General features: G+C 41.5%; 1 protein-coding gene and 1 long non-coding RNA gene across 3 annotated transcripts in view; one reads left to right on the top strand and one right to left on the bottom strand.

Moving 5' to 3' along the window:
• Positions 1–22,822, top strand: part of KLHL8 (kelch like family member 8) — a 59,169-nt gene that overhangs the window by 2,426 nt on the left and 33,921 nt on the right. The window contains exons 2-10 of one of the 2 annotated variants that reach the window (XM_053975188.1): positions 5,039–5,344; positions 8,301–8,849; positions 10,918–11,104; positions 11,809–11,952; positions 13,086–13,197; positions 14,801–14,969; positions 15,480–15,639; positions 16,617–16,818; positions 17,207–18,843. In XM_053975188.1, coding sequence (XP_053831163.1) covers positions 5,141–5,344; positions 8,301–8,849; positions 10,918–11,104; positions 11,809–11,952; positions 13,086–13,197; positions 14,801–14,969; positions 15,480–15,639; positions 16,617–16,818; positions 17,207–17,330 — 1,851 coding nt within the window. In that variant the 5' untranslated portion in view covers positions 5,039–5,140 and the 3' untranslated portion in view covers positions 17,331–18,843. Of the gene's footprint in view, positions 1–5,038; positions 5,345–8,300; positions 8,850–10,917; positions 11,105–11,808; positions 11,953–13,085; positions 13,198–14,800; positions 14,970–15,479; positions 15,640–16,616; positions 16,819–17,206; positions 18,844–22,822 lie in introns of those variants that run through there. The other variant, XM_053975189.1, reaches the window with a different exon arrangement.
• LOC128806021 (uncharacterized) lies at positions 21,212–22,531 on the bottom strand. The gene is made up of 2 exons (XR_008436687.1): positions 22,101–22,531; positions 21,212–21,452 (listed from the first exon to the last, which is right to left on the bottom strand). It is a non-coding gene; the product is annotated as an uncharacterized LOC128806021 (long non-coding RNA).

Genomic DNA, 22,822 nt, shown 5'->3' with positions numbered 1-22,822 from the left:
TCTGTAAATCCCAGGAGACAGGTGGCCTTTCTGGTGTTTCATGGAAACTGGGATTAAACTCAGGAGAACTTCACTGAGCACTGAATCAAAGCGAGCTGGGAAGAAGCTGTCTCAAAACAGCATGAATGGACTGCCAGGAAGAATTATTTCCAAAATGAAATTTTATCTATGTTTTTCATGCTCTACAAAACACATTTCCTGTTGCATTTTTCCAAGGAAGAGCAGTCCTCATTCATGGCTTGTGTGTCTGCAGCACCTGATGGGATTTTCATTAACAAATTTGGGAGAGATGGTGCTAGCTATACCCATTTCACTGTTGCTGAGCTATCTGTGTGACAAGTAAAACAAAACAATAATGTCACTTCTTGCTGCAAAGAACCTTTGAAATGCTGAAAGGATTTAGAAACTGTAAATTAGTGTTGTCTAAGAAACTTTTCTATGTGTTTCTACAAAAGCAATCCTGGTGGTTTTAAACAAGCTAAACCAGTTAGATGGGTGGTTTCTGACTTTTTTTCTTTCTGTTAAATAACTTTCTGCTGAAAAGTGCAGTAGGCTTAGGGTTGTAATACAGCATGTAATTTGAACGTTGCCATGTTTTCCAGCCTTGTCTAATTTGACATAATTAGTGTGGGCATCTGAACAGTTTTGCATAATGTTTCCACATCATCTTTAATAGAGTTAAAGATGAGAAGGGAGAATGGGAGAGAACTGAGGATTTTCTACACTATTTTGTCTTATCAATTTTTCCCCCCCCATGTTCCTTCTCGATGGTGCAGCTGTAGCCAGACTGAGCAGTGAAACAGCTGCTGGCACAGTCCCTGCCAAAGCTGCTGCTTGTCTGCAGTTTGCACTGCAGCTGCCTCCTGCCCTTCCCACTTCTCTCCCTCCCTAAGGTGTCTTCCTTAGCTCTGACAGCTGTCCTTTCTCCAAACGTTCAAGTTTTCTTTGCACAACACAAGACAACAACTCTGTTAGCTGGATTAAACTGGATAAGATCTTGTTGCTGCCTCTGCTGTTCTGATCTTGTGGGTGGCAGTGACAGCATTTCAGGTGCTGTGTTAGACGAGTTAGTTTTACACAGCTGCACGTACAAAGACAAATTTCTTGTCTCCTTCAATTAAAACGTTTTTGGTTTTTGAGGGAGGCTCACCACCCTTCTTTGCACAGATCATGATGTGATTTTAGTTCATCTTGGGGGTAGATAGTCAAAATTACACACAGGATACTTGGGAAAACTTCATCTGTATCTTTATTTCTCCTGCACATCTGCCACCTTTTATCCAGCTTCAGTACCACTGATCATAAGGAGTGTTGGATTTACAGGTATCATAATATCGCTTATCTGAACACTGACTAGTTTTTGTTACAGTGGCAATCTTGGTTTTGTTTGTTTTATAACAGGAAATAAGTATCTTCCTCCCATGTGTCAGAGAAAGAATAAGGATGATCCCTTCCTTCTGGGACACTGCCTCCTGAGGTGCTCCACAGGGGAAAGGGTACTCCAATGTCCAGATTAGCTTGTTGGCCAGGATTCCTGGGATTTAATTTCATAATGGGGGAAAACAGAGCGATGCTATTCATGTCCTACCGCTGCCTATTGCCTTCAATTTCTTTTTGTTTCAAAATGGAGGTATTTTGTCTCTACTGAACTTAAGTACTCAATGTGACTTGAGAAATTTTACACTTTATTCAGTTTTAAGATTTAGTTAGAATGTGTGAGTCAAAATCATGTCACTTTCAGATGTTACTGAATTCAGATGTTGTCTGACTTAGAGCAGTTGTATGATAGCTTTTTGTGCTCTGACCTCCCATCCTTTCTTGTTTTTATAAGTTTGAGGAACAGCTAGGAGGAGATCCTCAGTCCCTTGCCTGAGGACCAGCACTGATGACCAGAGCACAGACTTTGGGGTCTGGAACAGCTGCCCTCTTGAGAATAGCAGACATCATCAGTATTTCTAAATATTTGACTTTAATAAGAAAATTGCTGACTGGCTCTCAGCAAATGATGGTGAGCTGTAAACATGTGTGGCATTTGTTTGTTTTGTTTGGTTTTTATTTTATTCAGACAGCTACTTCTTCATGGAAAGTGTCAAGTAGCTGTTTACAAGGAGTGATAGATGATGTTATGAATGAGGTACTTCCTTTAGTTTCCTCAGTCACTTGCTGTGATGGTCAAGTATGCCCTTAATGTCATCAAAATATTAGACTGTATGCAGGCTGGAAGACTTAATTGTCAAGGTGAAAAAGGGGGCATGTTATTGCAGCTCTGAATGGCCATGGCAGTGTTTTGTTCTAGAGAGGAAAGACTGTGTGTGTCTGGCATTCACCCAGGATGAAACTAACCTCAAGTAATTGGATGTTATTGTTGAGTTACTGTTGGTTTGGGGAGTAAAAATGTGTAAAGACTCTTCTCCTTGTTTGTGGAGTTGAAATACACTGATCTTCATGAATTTGGTGTGATCTTCAGATTTTCAGAATTTAGTACCTTGAGTCAAGTGCTGCTAAAATTAATTTCTTTTTAGTTTGAAATCTGAGAACAGAAAAGGCTTACGGCTAAAGATGAGCCCAAGCCAGTATTTTCTGGCAAATGAAACGTGGCTACAGCTGGTACTTTCCATAGCAGATGATTTCTTTGAACACTCACATTGTGAGATGCTGTGATTAAGAACAGTGGAAGATTTGGGGATAGATGTCTAAAAATATTTTCATGACCTAGGTGTATGACAGAAACAGGACGCTCCTGAATTGTTGACTGGGGGAAGAATAAAAAATCTACCTGCCACCATCAGAAAAAAGCTGAAGTATATCAGTCGATTGCTGTCTGAATATTTCTGAAGGTTATATTACACATGTTAATTTTTAACATGTTGCAGAAACTTCTCTTTACCTGAGAAACAGTAACTGACTTCTCGTGTTCTCATACACATATTTGATATCATAATACTGGGCACTCTCTCATAGATGTGATTTTCTTATCTATGGCTGTGTGCCTGAGTAACACCATTTCTTTTCTCTAGGGTAATTTCTATTTTCTTCCCCTACAATATCAAGTCAGTACTTAGTATCAAATATATAAATCCAAATATACACTCAACATCTTTCCTTACAGGCAAGAGCTCAGAGCATCTCAAAGACCTTTATTTGCTATGAGCATGAGATATGGATGAAGAGCATTGCTTAAAATCAGTTATCTCTGGCTTTTGTACTATTGCTTAGTTTATTTTTAGCATAAAAAATTCACCCCAGCAGCACTGATTTTTTTCTTAAGATTCATGGGTTTTATGTTGGTGTTAACAGTGGCATATGCCGAATAGGTAAAATGTACACATCAGCCTTTTTTACCTTGAGACACAGACTAGATGAGGCAAGTCTGTGTGCAGCTGCAGTTAAAGCAGGAAGCTAAATGTAGCATATGTGTCAGATGGAAAAACCTTATGACTTGGGAGCTGTGAACTCTCATTTAGCAGTCAGTGGCAGTTCTGTCTGAAAGCAGTGTCTTTACTCGCTGTAGCAATGGTTGGATGTGAATAAGCAGGGAGTGATGAAACACAAGTGTCCGTCAAAGACCAAAATAAGCACGAGTTCCCTGCAAGTGTTGGCTAGAGATGCTTTATCTTACCTTACATGATGCCTTTCAGCATCTCTGTGCAGCATTTCAACATCAGTCTTTTCCCTCTTGTTTGTCCATGTTAATTTTTATAACCTCAGGAGATTGTGTCTGAAGCTCTGTCAGCTTCAGATCTCAGTGCTATAGTGACCTCTTTGAAGAGTGTGTTAAACATGAGTACCAGTCATGGAGAATTAATTTGAGACCCAAAATATCATCATGAACTAGAAGAATACCTTAGTAATTTGTCAGATCTGGCATAATGAAGCTAAATTTTCAGCGGAAAAAAGTATTCATTGCTATAAAATGTGTAAAGACGCCATCATCCATAATATCTTTGAGCTAATTTGTAGTTTTGGAAGAAGTAAGATCTTTCTCTTGCATATCTTTTAAAGGAAGAATACTTGCCTTGCTTAAAGCACCACAGGCAAATATTCCATGTTTGATCTCACTTGAACCTACCTAGCTCAGTGCAGCCACCAGCTCTGTCACCACACAGGATGTGGAGCTGGCAGCAACCCTGTGACCTATAGCAGGAACAAGTATGGTTGCCTCAGGCCACTTCCTGCTTTTTCTCCAGTACTGATGCATGAAGAGCTGTAAATTTAGTAAGAGACATGGGCACTTCCAAAATCTCACAAAGGAAAATCAGTACTGCTCTCAGACATGTGACTTAAATTTTTATTGCAGAAGAATTTTTTGTTCTTTTGTGGCCAGTCCACTTCCTCCAGCACCAGAGTCCATGACCAGAAATCCCTGAATCATAGCAGTCAACTCTTAGCATAGAATGAAGAATGAATGCATCATAAATTAATGAAGAAGCTGTGAAACCAAAGGTAGTCAGTGTAAGAGTCATGCTTCTCAGTATACTCTGAAGTACCTTCCAGCACTTAAAGGTGGCTCATGAAAGACAGGGAGAGTTGCTTTTTACACAGGCAGGTGGTCATAGGACAAATGGGAACAGGTCCAACGAAAAGAGGAGAGATTTGGATTAGAGGTTAGGAAGAAGTTCTTTGCTGTGAGGGTGGTGAGACACTGGAAAATGGTTTCCAGAGAAGCTGCAGATACCCCATCCCTGGAAGTATTCAAGGCCAGGGTGGATGGGGCTCTGAGCAACCTGGTCTAATGGAAGGTTGGAACTGTATAATCTTTTAAGTTCCTTTCCAACCCAAACAATTCTACGATTCTGTGGTATATATTTGCTTTTTCTTTTTCATGTCTTTATCAAGAAGTGAGGACAAAAAGTTCATAAATAATGGCTTTTTCTAAAGGTACCTACATAGGATTCTTATCTGTGGGTCTCTTTTTTGGTCCCTTCACCTCTAACCTTCCCCAAGTACGATCACAGGTAGTATTATAATGTAATCGAAGTGTTACGTACTAGCATTACCTAATGTCTTGTTTTCTTTTTGTGTGTGTGTTTTTAAACAGGAAGATGAACAGAACTGAATTTTAGGACCTAACTCCTGATGGGCTGGATTTTATCTTGGCAGGAGGTTTTGAAGATTGATACAGTGAGAGAAGCAACAGCCAATGGCTTCAGAATCCATGGTCCCTGAACAGGCAAAACAACATCTGATAAAGGGGAAAAGGCGGCAGCAGCAGCAAACTCAGCCTTCCAGCAGTGATGGGGATGAGGATGTCTTTGTGTTTGAGGCAAATGAGGCTTGGAAGGATTTTCACAGCTCTCTTCTTCACTTCTTTGAAGCTGGAGAGCTCTGTGATGTTACACTGAAGGTGATACTTGTCGCATATCCATTGCATGTATCAGTCTGAAGATTAAGCTGCAGATAAGTGTGTTGGGAGTTGGCTGTGAATATTGGCAGGGGTGTGGAAACCACAGAATACCTCTTGGATCTGAGACATATTTAGAGACGCTAGGTTTTTTTTTTCCTTATTTAGGAAGTTTACAGCTGAAATTTAAACACTAAAATATTGACAGTCTGAGAGAGGAAGTACATGACTTTGAGCTCATCCAACTTGCCTTCTCAGCAAGTTCCCACAGCTGGTCACTAATTACTGTGCGATTCCAGCTACTTGTAGCCTCTTTTTTCTCAAGATACTTTCATCCCCAATTTTACCTCCATGTCTGCATTTTGTGTTGTTTTGCTTGATTCTTCTCATCAAACAGGATTTCTGGAACAAATCTAACTTCCAGCATTCTATAAAAAAAGAAAGAAAAAAAACCCCAGACAGTTGTCTTCTTCAGCTGATCAAAGAGTAAAGAAAGAGAGACAGAGGAAGCAAATTTTATGATTCTTGCATAGCATTGCTGTAAGGCATTATTTGTAACTCAGCTGTATATTACTTATATCTTGATTACAATAAATTTGTATTTAGCATGCATAGATGTTGGTGCCAGCACCTTTGAATATTAAGTATTGCTTAGCTAAACAACATATTAGTTCAAGATAATTATTTAAGGAATGGTGATGAAGCACAGTTCCTGAACCAAGAATGAATGACAGATGCCTTTAGGAGAAGTTGTTAGCCTGCTACTTTGACTGTTAGATATGAACAGGGAAAATCCTTGACAGATGTATGTCCCTGGTGTTACCAACCCTCCTCATCCCTTTTCTTATTGACCTCATTCTTACCTTCCTTCTTTTCCACCTACCCTTGGAAAGGAAAAAAAAAAAAAGGCAGAAAGTCTTATTTTATAAACATAGTTCAATGCATATTCCTGCTACGGAAACTTGCACTGGAAAAAACACTTTACTAGGGCTGCAGTTTAACTTTCTCTAAGTTAGGCTTGTATTAATGTTCATTTGTATGATCTGTGTGGAGCTATTTTGGTAACTTAAGAATGTTAGATGACATGACTTGGCCTCCAGTGAAGGCTAGAGCAACCTGTGGATATACATCTTATTGTATGGCTTCCTAAATGAGGGATTTTCAAGTAACTGCTAACTATGTTCTTGAATTAGAATTTTCAGGGGGCTTGATTTTTCTTCCTGTAGTGCTCAGGCCTCACTCATGTTGTAAGAATAATCAGATCTCTATTGAACTTTCTGCTTTTGTGTGACCTTAGTGAGCAATTCTAGCATTGCTTTTATCAGACCAATTATTTACTGCTGGCTCTTAAACTATGATAGTTAGTAACTGGAGGGGAACTCTTAATTTCAAAATAGCAAGAACATGCTATATAACTGGTGGAAGGTCTCTCTGCCCATGGCAGGGGGTGGAATGAGATAACCTTTAAGGTCCCTTCCAACCTAAAGCAGTCTGTAATTTAAAATTAAGCAGATTTGGGTAACATAGTAAAGCCACTTAATTCAAAAGGAAGGTTTAATTAGAGAGTGGGATGATGGGCAGAATTAAAGTGTCTGAGAGTAAGAATGGCCTGGGAGCTTTCCCTGGTACAGCAGAGCAGTGGTAGCATCTTTCTGTATCAGTGCTGTAGTTAGCTGGAGTGCTAATGATGTAACAGTGATAAGCTGTGGGAGCACACAGGAAGACTCCCTCTGCTCCAAAAGTTAAATTCTGGAATTTCACCTACTCTCCTGCTGCTGTCATATGAACAGTCTTAGAAGGCTGTTAGAAGGTGGAGAGTGGCAGATGAATACCATCTGCTTTTCTCCTGGTGGTTTGCTTTTTGTTCATTTGGTAGGTCTGAATTGTTCCTTCTGGGATGATCTGAAGTAATCACATTGAACAATCCATCTTTTCCTCTTTTTTAATCTGCATACACTTTCTTGTGTGTTTGCCCTCTGTAGTCAGCTCACTGCTCACCAGGTAGGTTACACTTGTGTTGATCATACTCTTTAAAAAGGTAAGAGCAACTGAGTATTGAATCAGAGCTAAAAAAAAAAAAACCCAAAATATCCTTTATAATTTAGTATCTTTTTATTTTCTTAAATGCACAACAGCTCTCTGTAGCACCTTCATCTGAAAATGAACATGTAATTTGAGTCCATCAGGGGAACTGGTTGCTTATGTCAGGCAGCCATCCCTTTATGTTAGTGCAGAGTGACAAAGGCTGTAAGAAAGCACTCCTGGAACACAAATAAGAAGTGGATTGCTCATTTACCTTTAATACTTAGATTCTTTTTTAATGTAGTGGAATTCTAGAATTTTGTACCTGAAAAGCTTATTTTACATTTTCTGATCAGAATTTTGAGAAATACCTTTTCTTTATGCCGAGTACACTGTCTTTAGTGGGTAAACATTCTAAAAATTTTGAAGTGATTGGTAACTTTTAATAACCCCTGAAACAGCTGTTATTCCTGTGTTTTTACATGAATTTACTTCTATAAACATCAATTCTTCAACAGTAGTAAAAGTCCAGAAATCTAAATTATGTAGTCTAAAAATGTTCCTTTCTAATTTGCCCCCCTTAAAGTCTCTGAGTGTGTATAAAACAAGTGTCTAGCAGTCTCCTGCTGTCTTCAAGATGCATCTAGAATATTTCTAAGGACATTTCATAAGGCTTTTAAAGGCAAGTTTGGTGCATCTCTGCAATTGCTTACCTGTGTTACAGCTTTGCTGTACTCTCATGGCCAAGCTACTCCTTAGAATTCCTTGGGATACTTGGATGTAATGTCAGAAATACAGGACAAATGGGGTTAATTTGTGTGGAGAAAATACATGGAGTCCAGAATTCTTATTTCAGCTTCACTGTTCCTGCTTGCACAGCCAAAACGGACGTTCCAGTAAAACATTGGGTTTTTTTTTTTGTTCTTTTCTCTTTCAGGTTGGTTCAAAGCTAATCTCCTGCCACAAACTGGTGCTAGCTTGCGTTATCCCGTACTTCCGAGCCATGTTTCTTTCGGAAATGGCTGAAGCCAAGCAGAAGCTGATCGAGATCAGGGACTTTGATGGCGATGCCATCGAGGACCTGGTGAAGTTCGCATACTCCTCGCGGCTCACGCTGACGGTGGATAATGTGCAGCCCCTCCTGTACGCCGCCTGCATCCTGCAGGTAGAACTGGTGGCAAAGGCCTGCTGTGAATACATGAAGCTGCACTTCCACCCCTCCAACTGCCTGGCAGTCAGGGCGTTTGCCGAGAGCCACAACCGCATCGACCTGATGGACATGGCTGATCAGTTTGCTTGTGAACATTTCACAGAAGTGATGGAGTGCGAGGACTTTGTGAGTGTGTCACCACAGCATCTCCATAAACTCCTGTCCTCCAGTGACCTGAATATTGAAAATGAAAAGCAGGTTTACAATGCTGCTATCAAGTGGCTGCTGGCCAATCCACAGCATCACACTATGTGGCTGGATGAGATCCTTGCACAGGTAGGGCAGACTGAGGCACCAAGTCCCTGTCTCATCACTGGTTTAGTTGTGTAATCAGCTCTTTGTACTTGGGTAGATCTAAAGGTGAAAAATGTTCTTAGGTTTTGGTGCCTCATCTGGTATTAAGGGTTGGGAGTTGACAGTGGAAGCAAGTTAGAATGCTTGAATATTGGGGAGAAGTGATACTCTTCTGTTTCTGTAGAGAGAAGAGTACTCACTTTATGCTCATGGCTGGGAGGTGGGGAACCAACAAAAAGCTACACCTGTGGTTGAGCAGAAATATTTTGTACTGACACAAAACAGAGAGAATATAAATCCATCACTTCACTTGTAGCCTGATATGCTCGCTGTCCTTGCTGTTATATATTTGAACTTAAGAAAGGAGGCAAAGCTGTTGAGTTTTCTTACATGGCTAGGGAAGGAAACTAAGAGAGATGTGTTACATCAAGTTGTGTCACAGTATTTGAGACAGTTGTGGAGAGCCTGTACTGGGAAGAATTTGCGTACCATGTGCTGCAAAACATTCCTTATAATCAGTCTTAGCAGGTAGGATTGGCTGGGCAGTTTTAGTTGTCACTGAACTCCAACTTGATTATTTTACATTTGGCTGAATTGATAATACTGGCATTATGTGAGTCTTCATGAATAATTTTTCACATTTCCTAGGAAAAGATCACAATGGTCTATTAGCTGTCTTCCAAAAACCTTCAGTTCCATCTAGACTAGCATGAGGTTTTTGGTACAAAACCCCCTTCTTTATTATGCTATACTTAAACTTACAGGCAATATAATTATAGATTTTTTAAAAGAAATTTATATTTATTGCCCAGTTATGCTAGCAGATGAGATTAACAGTTGTATTCTGTTGATGGAAACCAGAAACTAGATTCAAGCAAAGAAAAAGTAAGCCCCTTCTTGTAAATATTAGCTATTTGCCAGAGCATATGGAGACATCAGTTGACTTAGACATTACTGCTAGCAGAAGACATGCCTGGGCTTCTAGACAGTGATTATCTATGTCATTTTCAGCCTTATGGGTTTCACTGTTCTGAATTTGAATTTGAATTTGCACGAGGTTCTGAATTTAAAAGCCTGGAGTTCTTACCATGTCACTAACCTTAGGAGCCCGTCAGCAGGGCTACAGTGGTGCTTTAAAGTATCCTCAAATAAGCTGGGCCAAAATAAAGGAAGAAGTGGGACTGAAAGCAGGGAGGTGAGGAAGAGCAGGTAGAGACACATGCTTGCTTCAGGACAAAGATGCTTGTCAGTGCTAAAGCAGCCCCATCCTGCTGCTCTGAGAAGCACTGGAGGTACTGGACTTCTGCACCATTGCTGTTGAGCCAACTGGGAGCTGCTTGACAGTGTTGACTCCAAACTGTAGGAAGTCAGGTGGAGATTCGCTTCAGTTCCCTTCACTAACATCTGTCCCACATTTGCCTCTGATTGTACTTTGTATTCTGCACTGTTTGTCTTAAAAAGAAGGATGAAAGGTTTGCTAAAATAAATGGCATGAAGGATTTAGAGAAGGAAACAATTAGCTGTCAATATTTATTACCTTTTTTTAAGCTTGAAGTCTGACAAGTCTGCCTTAAAGAGAGGTGTTACTGTACTAGCAATACCTCCTTTATAGACACTTAATTCATGGTGGCTAAGTGTTTCCTTTTTGACTTGCCACCCAAAGAAAATGAACCATTTTAGCACAAGCCCTCTTATACTGGCATAGCAGTGAGCTGAAGATTCATACCCAACAGCAAACTAACCTGATAAAGCCCTGGTAAAGCCACAGGTGCTGCCTGCATCACACAGGGCAGCTGCAGGTGCAACATGGGCAGCAGCTTGTCTCTTTCCTCAGCACAGCCTGGGCCAAGGGACACTTCTCCACTGTGGCTGAAATGGAACTGGTTGTAGCAAACATTATCACCGAAAAGAACTGTTCATATCGCTGTTGTCTGGAACAACTCTGAGAGCTGCTCTCCTTATTGAGGAGCACGAGGCTGCATGTGCAGCGCTGCATGGTGACACTCAGCAGTTCAGCCACTTTCTCCAACTGTGTTCATTTCTGTGTCAGGTACGGCTGCCTCTCTTGCCCATTTGTTTCCTTATGGGTGTTGTGGCAAAGGAAGAGATTGTCAAGCAGAATCTAAAATGTAGGGATTTGCTGGATGAAGCAAGGAACTACCACCTTCACCTGAGCAGCAGGGCAGTGCCTGACTTTGAGTACTCCATTCGCACAACACCAAGGAAGCAGACTGCTGGTAATTAAATGTGTGTCTGGTTACCCAGTAGGAAGTGGTATGGAGAAAAAGCAGCACATCTGTGCAGGTGTCTTAATATCAAGCAGGTATAGCTTGATATTGAGGGTTGTTCGTGACTTAATGCAAAATTGGGAAAGCCATTATGTACTTCTGGTATTTGGGTAATGTGCTGCATTTTCCTAGCAGAACGTTAGCAGTCATTTTCTTTCTTTAAAGTATTAATAATTTATCCATATTACCTCTATCTGTATTAAAGCCAGAGCTGTTATGTATGTTATGACCAGGCAATCTGTTCAAAGCTGTACTGAAAACAGTGGACAGTTATCTTTTGGTGTTAAAGGTTCAGCTAACTTTTAAAGTCTGTGACTAGCCTACACCAAAAGTGAGTGATGAATGTTGACTGCACATCATAATTTCTACATCATTATATTTAACAAACAATGGATTTATCTCCTTAAGCCAAATCACAAAATGTATATTTAAAATAGACATTGTTTTTACAAGAGTATAGATAGCTTATTGGACGTAGCAGTATGTCAAGCAAAGGCCAAAATCCAGTTCCCAGTTATGAAGGGCAATGACTGTGCTCATTGAAGTGAAATACAACTTCTGCCAAACTATGTAATTTTCAGTTTGCTCTGCTATACAGCTGTTTTTGCTCATCCTCCTGCTAGTTCTCTGGAAACGTGTTTTGTGTTCTCCAGGTGTGCTGTTCTGTGTCGGTGGCAGAGGTGGATCAGGTGACCCCTTCCGCAGCATCGAGTGTTACTCCATCAGTAAGAACAGCTGGTTCTTTGGCCCTGAAATGAACAGCAGGAGGAGGCACGTGGGTGTGATCTCTGTGGGAGGTCAGTAACCCTATTCAAGCAACCCCAGGCAAAAGGCACTTGTTTGCTCCTTTTGCTGAGTTGGTACTTTTACTAGCTGTATGAGAAGTAGACTAATTGCTTAATTGTTGGATAGTCTTCAGTTTGAAGGAGTGTTTGGTCCTGAGCCAATCTGAGGCTGTGCTTATGAAAAAAACATTACTGCGAACTGACAGAATTGGGCTGTTCAGACTTGGGAAGAGACGTTATTTTGTCCTTTCTGTATTTTAAATGGAGCTTACCAGAAAGATGAAGACGTGCTTTTTAGTGGAGACTGTTGTAATAGGACAAGAGGTAATGGTTTTAAACTAAGAGAGGGTAGATTTAAACAAGGTATCAAGTAGAAGTTTTTTACAGTGAGGTTTGTGAAAACCTGGAAGAGGTTGCCCAGAGAGGTGATAAATGTCCCATCTCTGGAAGTGTTCAAGGTCAGACTGGATGGTGCTATAAGCAACCTGAAAATGAAAATGTCCCTGCTTATTGCAGAGGGTCTGGACTAGATGGCCTTTAAAGGTTCCTTCCAGCCCAGCTGAACTGTGTATAGCTTCTGGCCTTAAATAGGTGATTTACTTTTTTAAAATTAATTTATAAAAAAATGGCCTTACACAGCAGTCACCCAGAATTTGCTAGTACTCATACTGGCTCCCTTCCTACTTAAATCCATCCTGTTACTAAGACCATAACTCTTCCAAGAGCAGACCTAGCTTTATTTTTGGGTCTCCATCTTCTGAAAACAGATCTGTGCAGTCCAGAGCAGCTTAGCACAAATAATGTAGCTTTCTCTTGTACTTAGCAGCCCCTCGTTGCTGCAGCAGAACAGAGATAATTTTTCTCCATATAAAATCTGGAGAGACTGGTAATGTGTGTGAACTGATTTGACCTGCAGTACTTAAATTATGGGAAGGTTTTTATTTGCATAATCTCAAGCTTTGTATAAAAGTTCGCATTAGAATAGATTCCTGGTTGAGTACAGCATATAAAACTGATACTGAAAACATTTTAAAACTTTAACCTTTATTTGACCTCTTTGTCTCCACATAGGCAGGGATATTATATAAATGAAAACCGAAATGTTGCCAAGCAATCTCTGTTTTAAAAGATGTCTGTGTCTTCAGGTAAAGTCTACGCAGTAGGTGGACATGATGGAAATGAACACTTAGGAAGCATGGAAGTATTTGATCCTCTCACAAACAAGTGGATGATGAAGGCATCAATGAACACAAAGAGGTATATGTGTCCCACATTCCAAGTCCTAGTCTGTGGTGTACCTTTTCTTGCTGATGCTGAAAAACATCCTGTCTGTCCTGCTTTTTTGGGGGATTTACAAACTGTTCTATTTCTAGGAATTTCTTTCCCCTATTTTGGAGCTTTATGCTATGAATGTATCACCCTTCTGTTCTTTTTTTGGAGGAGCTGGCTTCTGGACCAGGGACATCTTCTACTCCAGCTATGTTTGCATTGTGGTATCCAGGGCCTTTCTGCTGTGCCCAATAAACAACTTGGGTTTATAATGCTTCTTTTTAGGGAATGAGTGAGATAACTGCCAGCATAACATGAGAAGTGAAATACTTCATAGTGAAAAAAAAAAAAGTGAAATACTACACCAGGAAACAAATAGCTGCCTATGTTTTTTACACAAAAGGCCAGAAGCACACAATCTGAAAGTCAGATTGAGGACTCTTTTTTGCCTTGACATTTAAGATTCTTTTAAGGAGTTACTGGACTCACAGATCTGTAATTTTTTTTCTGCTGTTATTTAAATTCTTCATTCTCTAATTCTCCATTCTCTTGTGTCGTTTGTTGTTTTTCAAAGTATCACATATGAGTAGGAGTGAAATAATAAGTATGGCTTAAGTCCAAAAGCTATTTGTAGCTGTGACCTAGTTAAAGTAGAAGACCCAGACTCCTAGAAGTGGCTTGCTCTACTTCCTCCATCCTGCCACCACCCCAGGGCATAATCTCAGCAACAATCAGCCCTAGATTTCTGTGACATTTATTACTGAGTACCCAGGTAAATGAAAGGGCTGCTGTGTCTTGCCTACCTCTCAGCTCCACTCCTCCCATTCATGGAGGTCTTGGAATGTGGAGAAAAATGGTGAAGTGGTGTCTCTGTTATCTGCTGAGGCAATTTAAGATAAGGCCAGGATATTGCCACAGTATTTGTTCTGTAGAAAGATTGTGCCTCCCTTGCTCCTGCCTCAGTATCTCTGAACCTTCCCTCTTTAGTGAGACAAGAATGTTGTCAGTAACATGGTAATTTACTTCTCTTTGTGGTTAAAGTAGAAACTTAATGCTCACTTTCTAGACCATACTTTCAATTTTATAATACTGATTTTATTGGTAGATTTATTAGAAACAAATCTGATAACCATTTTAACACTCAATTAAAAACACCATAATGGAAGAAACTGCAGTTAAATCTTGCTAGAGTTCAGCTATTTAATATCTAGCACAGGTTTGTCTTTTAATATGTATTAGTATCACCCCCAATTCTTCTCAATTGGTAGCAGCCAGCTATACCAACAAAGTTAAAACCAGTAGGTTTTGGTTCATCTTCACATTTAATAAAATAGAGAGATCATAGCTAGGACATTGTTGTGTATCCAAGTATGTGAGCGGAGGGCTTGGCCTTAGAGTTGACATTCAGTCAAAAGGACACAGGTGTGCAGAGGGCCAGCGCCATGATTTACTACAAACGTCACTTTTAAAATTCCCATTACTCTTTTCCCCCTAGTTTGAAACAGGTGCCGTTCATGTACCATGGCACTTGCAGTGTGGCTCCCTCTGGTTAAGGACTTATACTGAGGTGTTGCTGCTGTGGTTTCCCTAGGAGAGGCATTGCCCTGGCGTCCCTGGGTGGCCCCATTTACGCCATCGGGGGCTTGGATGACAACACGTGCTTCAGCGACGTGGAGCGCTATGACATTGACTCGGATCGCTGGAGCGCCGTGGCTTCCATGAACACTCCCCGGGGAGGCGTCGGCTCCGTGGCCCTGGTGGTAAGTCACTGCTGGGGAGCCCACCTGCTTTTCAGAGCTGCGTTCACAAGGCAGAGCACAAGGTCTGAAACAAAATGCAGCTGGTGGGTCTGAGCACTTCTAGTCATCAAATTCCTGTGCAAAAAGTGAGGATACTTAGGATAATACTCATAGCAAATTGAACTGTTTCAACAGTATTTGAGGTACTGGGAGGAGTATCGTTCTAATGACATGGATAGTGCTTCCTGTCTCACTCAGCTGACTGGTTTGTCATGGTCACTCTGTTTAAAGGTACCAAACGCATGCTCTACTTCAATCCCCCTGTGCTCTGAAAAATAGCTGCAACACAACAAAACTGTTGCACTTCTTTCATTGGAAGAGATAGCATTTATGTTAGGTAATTAAATCTGTTGTTGGAATTCTTAAATGAAAGTGCATAAACCACATTTTCGTTTAATTTTTAACACTGCTTATGGAAAGCTGAATAAAGGCAACTACATCACAAATAATCTTTGTACAACTGTTTTCCAGAACCATGTTTACGCCGTGGGTGGCAATGATGGTGTAGCATCTCTTTCCAGTGTGGAGAAATACGATCCCCACTTGGATAAGTGGATAGAAGTAAAAGAGATGGGTCAGCGAAGGGCTGGGAATGGTGTCAGTGAGCTCCACGGCTGCTTGTATGTTGTGGGTGAGTAGGGATGTGGCATTTTGTAGTGCTGCTGCTGCTGCCAAGTGCTTGGCTTTGGAAGAGGCTGTTGTTGCTAGAGGAGCCAGGAACAGATGGAGCTGACCTGTACTTGGTGTTCTTGGGCAGAAGAATGCAAGGACACCCAGGGCATGCTTAAATGAAGGTACGTTAGCAAGGAAATTAAAAGTAGCTCCTAACCCACATTTCAGGAGAAATTTAATTGTTCAGGACAATATGTCTTTATTAGAAAATCCTCTGAAGACTCACTACTCTTGAGTTTCCTTTTAGGAAAAGATTCTTAAGTTCACATGCTTTCAAACACAATTCCAGTTGTGTTCTGAGTGTAGACAACAGTAGCTTTTTTTGCACTTATTTCACAGCTTCTTGTCTTGTGTGCTAGCTTGTATTTACCTGCTTTCCTGAGAGAGGAAGATGCCAAGATGGTGTGCCACAGTGATAGTTTAAAAAGCTCTGACTTGTGTATTATTGTAAGTGCTTAAATAGGTTTTGAACAAAATGCTCCTCTGACAGTTTCCCCAGAAAGAGGAATGCATCACTAAGTCTTACACGAAATTTTCTTCCCCTACTCAAATATTTGCCAGTGCTGTAATTTGAGAACACTCCTAGAGTGTGTTTTGCATAAAGTAAAATAAGTTTGAGACCATCCTTTTGCCGGTGTTAGGTTTCTTTCTCTTCTGATTGGGAAGCTGTTTAATTATAAATAGATTAATTCAGAGAGAAAAATAATAAAATTAGACTCCTTGCAACTTGAATAGAAGAAAATTATTGCTCTGGGTGATGCATGAGCAGCGAGAAAAGGGTGGGCTGTAAGACTAATTTTTAGGAGCTTGCAAAGTTTTGGTAAGGAGAGCGCTGGACAGGACCCCCTGAATGCTGAGAATGATCTGATAATGCCAGTCTTGGATATCCCCCGCACCAGCAGTGCCAAAAGCTGACCCTGTGATGGTTGTTTGCAGGTGGCTTTGATGACAACTCACCCCTGAGCTCAGTGGAACGGTTTGACCCACGCTGTAACAAATGGGAATACGTGGCAGAGCTCACAACTCCAAGGGGTGGTGTTGGCATAGCAACACTGATGGGAAAAATTTTCGCAGTTGGAGGCCATAATGGCAATGTGTACCTGAATACAGTGGAAGCATTTGATCCCATAGTGAACAGGTAATTTCAAATGTTTCGTTTGTCCTAATAAGACAAGGAAATCTGCCTGTATGAAAACACAGTGTGCAGGAGGAGCCTAGCTGTTGTTTCCTGGTAATAATTGAGTAATATCCATGACTATCAATGCAGGACTGCTGCTTATATCACTAGGGCAGTCTTGCACATATTTAAGCACCTCCTTCTCCTCTGCTTCTCTCTATTCCTCGTCGTCGCCGTTTCATTCAGTAGCAATCTATATTCTTCTGCTTATTTCAGTCTGATTTTGCACTAAATGGGGTGCATTTTTGTGCAGAGTGAAGAGCTAGGCAGTGTAATAAAATTTCAGGCACAGAAAATACTTTCAGGTTGCTCAGACAGGGCAGGAACTTATTTTTCTTTTCTCCTGTAGGTGGGAACTTGTGGGCTCAGTGTCACACTGCAGGGCAGGGGCGGGTGTGGCCGTGTGCTCCTGTCTCAGCAGCCAGATCCGGGATGTGGGCCAAGGATCCAGCAACGTTGTGGATTGCATGTGACCTCTGCTGCCGCCTCCAAATTCCAAAGGAATGCTACAAGGGAGGCACTGCAGAGCTTTGTTTTGTATGGTAGGTTAAGGAATAAATCCAGTACATTTTCTTTGTGAAAATGGTATTTTCTGCAACTGTAAAGCTTTTGGTGGCTTTCTATCAATAGTGATACAGAAAAGCCTGTGAAAACATGGAATAAAAGTGTGACTCACAGGAACAAAACCTGCCAAGAACTGCAATCATCCCATTTTTGAGAAGCTGCAATTTCAAAATCATTTGAGGCAGCTGTTGCAAGGACTCAATATTGAACTGTAAATCAGGCATGTGGTAAGGAGAGCAGCAGCAGCTACTGCTGCTGAGCTTCCCCCAGCAGCCCTGCTACATGTTCTTTGGAGGACTGGAGTGACATTTTATTTAACTTATTTTCTGGAATGGAGTCTTAAACGTTTCCCAATTGTACAAGAGCTTTGTAACAGAAGGTGTCTCTAGTTTTAGAAGTAACAACATCAATGATGTACACTGAGATAACTGAGGCAGAGAAGTTCACTGCTTACCTCTCTAGGGAATGCTGGCAGCAGTAGAAATTGCAGGGATTGTGTCTGAAAATTGTCTTTCAAAGTACTTTCTCAAGCTAATAAACATGTTAGAAAGCTGGAAAGATTCTTGACCTGAATTTAGCCGCTGGAATACTGCCATTCCCTAGTCTTCCATAAAATGTGTAGTTACTACCCCCCCTTTCCAAAGGAGAGTTTCTGTTGAGAGGTCCTTCCTGAAGTAACCAGTATAATTTGTCCTATTTTGAGATGGTAGTGTGTGAAAATGTAGACTTCAGTGGTGTTTGAATCACCATTTTTATAGAAAATGGAAATTCATAATTAAATTTGTGGTATTCTGTAAAACTTTTTAACTGCAACTCTAGAAGACTTGACCAATTTCTGTATCCAGAAGCAGCTCTGGTAACATTCTCAAGTTACTTGCTCTTTTAAGGGAGCAGATAAATAACCTCAAAACCTTAAATGAACCAAAGAGAGTCAGCAAGACAGATAATTGGGAATAAACCAGTACTTCCATCAAAAATTGAGATAGCAATGCAATAGCCCTGCATACAAAGATGTCTTCTTATGCCATTACAAACCCTGAATCCCGAGTAAAGTCCTGCAGGAAAGACTGCAGATTCCTGTTCCTGCATCACCTTGAACAGATCAACAACTGGCAATTCTTTGTGACCAAAGTTTCACAATTACCAGATTGTTCCAAATGCCCAGGGAGAGCAGCAAACTTCTCTGTATTCAGGACCTGGAAGAGGCAGGACAGCAGGAGTGAGGAGGCACAGTCGTGTTTTTCTAAGTTGCCATCATTTGGCTTTCCTGACCAAAATGGCTTTGCACTTTGGTGCACTTTTTGCACATAGGGACAAATGGAACGGTACTGTAAATAATGAAATATTGCAATAAAACGTTTGTACTTCAAAGCACCTCATTTGTTGTATGTCTGGAGCATACTGGTGCTGGGAACCATTAGAGCATTGAGTATTTTTTGGTTTCTCCAGTGAATATTTCTCAACAGCTGATGCATTTCTCCTCTTGGTGGGAAAGTGCACCCGTGGGTGCAGCCTCTGGGTGACTGATGCGTGTTGACCACACTGACCACATCACCTGCCAGGCACCAAAGGGAGAAGTGTTCAGCAGGGAAATCAGGTTACAGCAAAAGCTCTGGGATTCTCTGCTGTGTGGGAAGAGCTGGAAGTCACATGGTACTAGCTCTGAGCAGGATCCTAAAACAGGCATCTCATTTGTATTTCAATGCATACCCCCGCCCCAACACTGTTGTTCAGGGCTCTGGAGGTGTATCCCTAAGGACTGGCAAGAAAACTGCAAAGCAGGTTTACAAGGAGCAGCCCTGTTCCCAGAACAGTGGCCTCCCACATTGTTAATCTTGGATGGCACCACAGCTAAATGCATTTTGTATAGAACTGATTTTAGAATCTCTATTGCTGGAAATGTGCTAATGATGACAAAGTATAACGAATAAAAATACAGGATTACTGTGATGACAAACTGCAGTGACCTACCTGCACATAAAACTGTTGTGATTTAACACCTGTCCTGGCAAGGGGACAGTGATGACAAAAGAATATCCCCCTCCCCCCCCACTCCATGCTGAGGGACAGAGCAGCCACACAGTGGTAGGAGGCCCTACCCCCCACACCTTATTTATTTATGTTCAAAGGAGATTGTAGTCCGTTTGGTTATACTTTCCCAGCTTCAAATACTATTTAATACTCCTCTTTCCCAATGGAATCTCATTCCTAATAGGGCCTTTCTGGCAGCAAAACTCTTTGGATTTGGCATCCTGCTAAAATATTCAGCTAAGAACAGAAAATTTTAGAAGGCAAAGCACATGATACTTGCATTTTTTTTAAATACAAACCAAATACATGCATGCACTTCTGTCAGAAAGACTGCAGTCTTCCCTCCTGTTTGAACACCAGCTGGGAAAATTATTTCTAGTAGAAATGCCTACCTGCAGAGGGGGATGTAGCCATGTGGAAACCGGGCCTGCCCTGGCAGAGACCTCCATGCACAGGAGAAGCAGCAGGAGGCAACAATGATCTCAGCCAGGAGGGATACCTGATCCAGGATCTTGCAGATATGGTGGGATTTGGAGGCAGTTACTGCAGTGTCAGTGTTGGTAAGCCTCATAGGCTTACCACATCAAATGACACCGAGACTTATTTCACAAACAAGTTGTCAAACAGGCGATAAAAATTCAGCCAATTAGCTCATTCAAGCTTAATTAGAACAAATGACTGGGAAATTCTTAACTCTGAATTGTTCCCACAATCAAATGGGGCTTTCTGTCCTTATTTAGGCTGAAACTGTTCTTGGAACTATTTTCAGCATCGCTGCAGTGCAGTTTTGCAAACCCAAATACTCTGTTCCAGATACTTCGCTTAATTTTTTTTGCTGGCTGCTTTTACCACATCTGTATTTGTTTTCTAAAGCTTTGCACATTTTCTCTATTGGAACTGGTAGCCAATAACGCACAGCCAGCCAGGAGATGAAACTTGTATTTGTAATTCCTCCTTGGCTCAGTCTGCAGGGCTGGTGTGGCTGCCATTTTGTGGCATTTTAACACAACTATAAGCAGGCAACTGTGCAGCTCTGGCTGTTCCTGGGAGTGGCAGCAGGGCCAATGAGAAACATTTGCTTGACAGGCAAGACTTAACACAGGCCAAGAATTGCTCAGACATTGTCTTCCCCTGCATGCATTTTCCAAGAAAGAAAAAAAAAAAAATAGGACAGTGCAAATCAACATGCCAAACTGGGAGAAACTGCAAATCCATGCACAGCTCTGTAAAGCCCATGGCCACAGGAACAGCCAGCACAGCCCTGCTCAAGTCACACAGGGCACTGCTATCTCCAGCCCCTTGGCATCAGAGTAAAAGTCACCCCTCTGCATGTCTGTGGTGCTGATTCACACCCACTGGCTTTGAGCAGAAGGTCAGTTACTGTCCTTAATTAAAGTTTTCATCACTGACAGAAGGTCAAAGCTGGCAGACAAAATGAACAAGTAAAACAGTCATCTTGTTCATGTCCTAGAATAGCCCCAGGTGAAAACAGTGAGCATGTTTCCTAACCCATTGCAGGCCCCTGACCTGGCTCAAGGTTGAAATACAATGGATTTCTTAAAATTTTCTGGTTTTTCATAGAATCGTAGAATGGCTTGAGTTGAAAGGGACATTAAAGATTGTTTAGTTTCAGTCCTCCTGCTATGGGCAGGGACAACTCCAGGGACAAGAACAGGGTGACAGTAGGTACCACCCTCCATCTCTTCTTTTGCAAGGTAGAAAAGCATTACCCTCAAAAAACACAAAAGTTTTCCAAAAGTAACCAAAAAAACTACAACTGTATTTAAAACAAAAAATAATATGCAGGTGCTTTGCATTGAACAATAAGAAAACAAATAAAACAAAAGTTTTCTAAGGCTTCAAAAGAACAGAGAACTTGGAACTATTTACATCCTGGAGACCCAGTTAAGGCACTTGGTTCCAGTTGTAAATTCTGTCTCATTCTGTGTATGAGGTCAGGCCAGCTCTTGGTCACGTCACTTGGCTTTCAGCAGAAAACTCTGGAACAAAAGGAGGAAGAAAGAAAACATTTGGTTGGATTCATCCAACAGGCACACTTGTCAGAACACAATCAATGACTGGAGTGACTTTACTCCAAGAGGACCTGCAAAACTTTTTGACTTTCAGCAGCTGCCTCTTTCTGGAGAGGATTTTTACAGCCTCCCAGCCACTCAGCCAGGCACATTGTGCTTATTTTCTCTTGCAAGTTTGCCAGCAGACCATAGCAATGCATCCCTTTGCTCAGAGGGGTCCACAAAACTTGGTGTTTTATGGAAAATGACACTGCAAAGGCCCCATGGGATGGCAGGTTACAGCTTTTCAGTATTCCCCACTGCTTGTACCACAGGACAACACAACATTTGTAATGATTAAACTGTACAATCAAAAATGTATCAGCAGCTCTAGGAATTCTTTTTGGCCAACACTGATCAAAGGCCCAGCAAGGAGTCAAAAGTTCAAGTGCTGTTCAGCTGTAGCCAGGCTACTTAGCAGGTGCTGCCCTGACAGGGCAGCTCTCCCACATCCCTCCCTCTCTCTTTGCTCCCAAAAGAAGTGCTCATGAGGAAGCAGAAGCTGGGGTGGCTGCAGGGCCAGCCCTGTTTGGTGTCTTCAGAAACTACAGGCAAGGCTGTAAAACAAACACTTACTGTTCTAACTTCAGGTCTTCTTGTCTTGTCTTTATGTGGCAGAGAAGTCACTGGAAAAGGATTCTTATCATCCCCTGCAGATCCCTGAGAAACCACAGAGAGAAAGCTGGTCAGAGAGAGATGCCTAAAGCAATTCCAAAGCCAGGCTTTCTTAAATTTCCAGAGAAAATGTTCATTTGTCCCAGGCTTAGTCTATGCAACAGGCTCTCCCCCTCTTGCCTTCTTTCCTAGCAATCCCTCCAATAATCAAAATGGAACCTTGGCTTCTCGCCTGGCAGCTCACAGTGCTTTGTACCATTAAACTTTTCCCAAGCCCAGAAAAATTCAGCAGCAGGTTTCCTTGTTCAATCGCTGAGAGTGCAGTGAGGACTGGAAGCAGAGAAATTATCAGGAAAAGGCAAGCAGTTAGAAGGCAGCTAATGCAGTGTGCACAGTCTGGCCTAACACATAGCCCTGCCCCCCCCGCCAACATCCTTGACCCCATACCTCGAGCTGTCAGTAAAGAGCCAAATTTTTATAAACAGCCAGTAAAATCTAATTTTTTTTAACCCATAAATGCAATAATTTTGTCAGCATGCTATAAAACCTGAGGCCCAGGTTGCAGTTGCCTACAGTCAGAAATTGTCACTTATCTGAGAGGATGTTTCCGAAATGAATCACACAGCACATGTGGGTTGCAGGAATCCTCCCACCAGCTCTCCTCAGTACCAGTGTTGATGCCC

Source organism: Vidua macroura, chromosome 4 (assembly GCF_024509145.1).
Source record: "Vidua macroura isolate BioBank_ID:100142 chromosome 4, ASM2450914v1, whole genome shotgun sequence".
NCBI classification, from domain to species: Eukaryota; Metazoa; Chordata; class Aves; order Passeriformes; family Viduidae; genus Vidua; species Vidua macroura.
The sequence above is the reverse complement of the archived record's forward strand: the minus strand, read 5'-3'. Positions and strand labels throughout refer to the sequence as shown.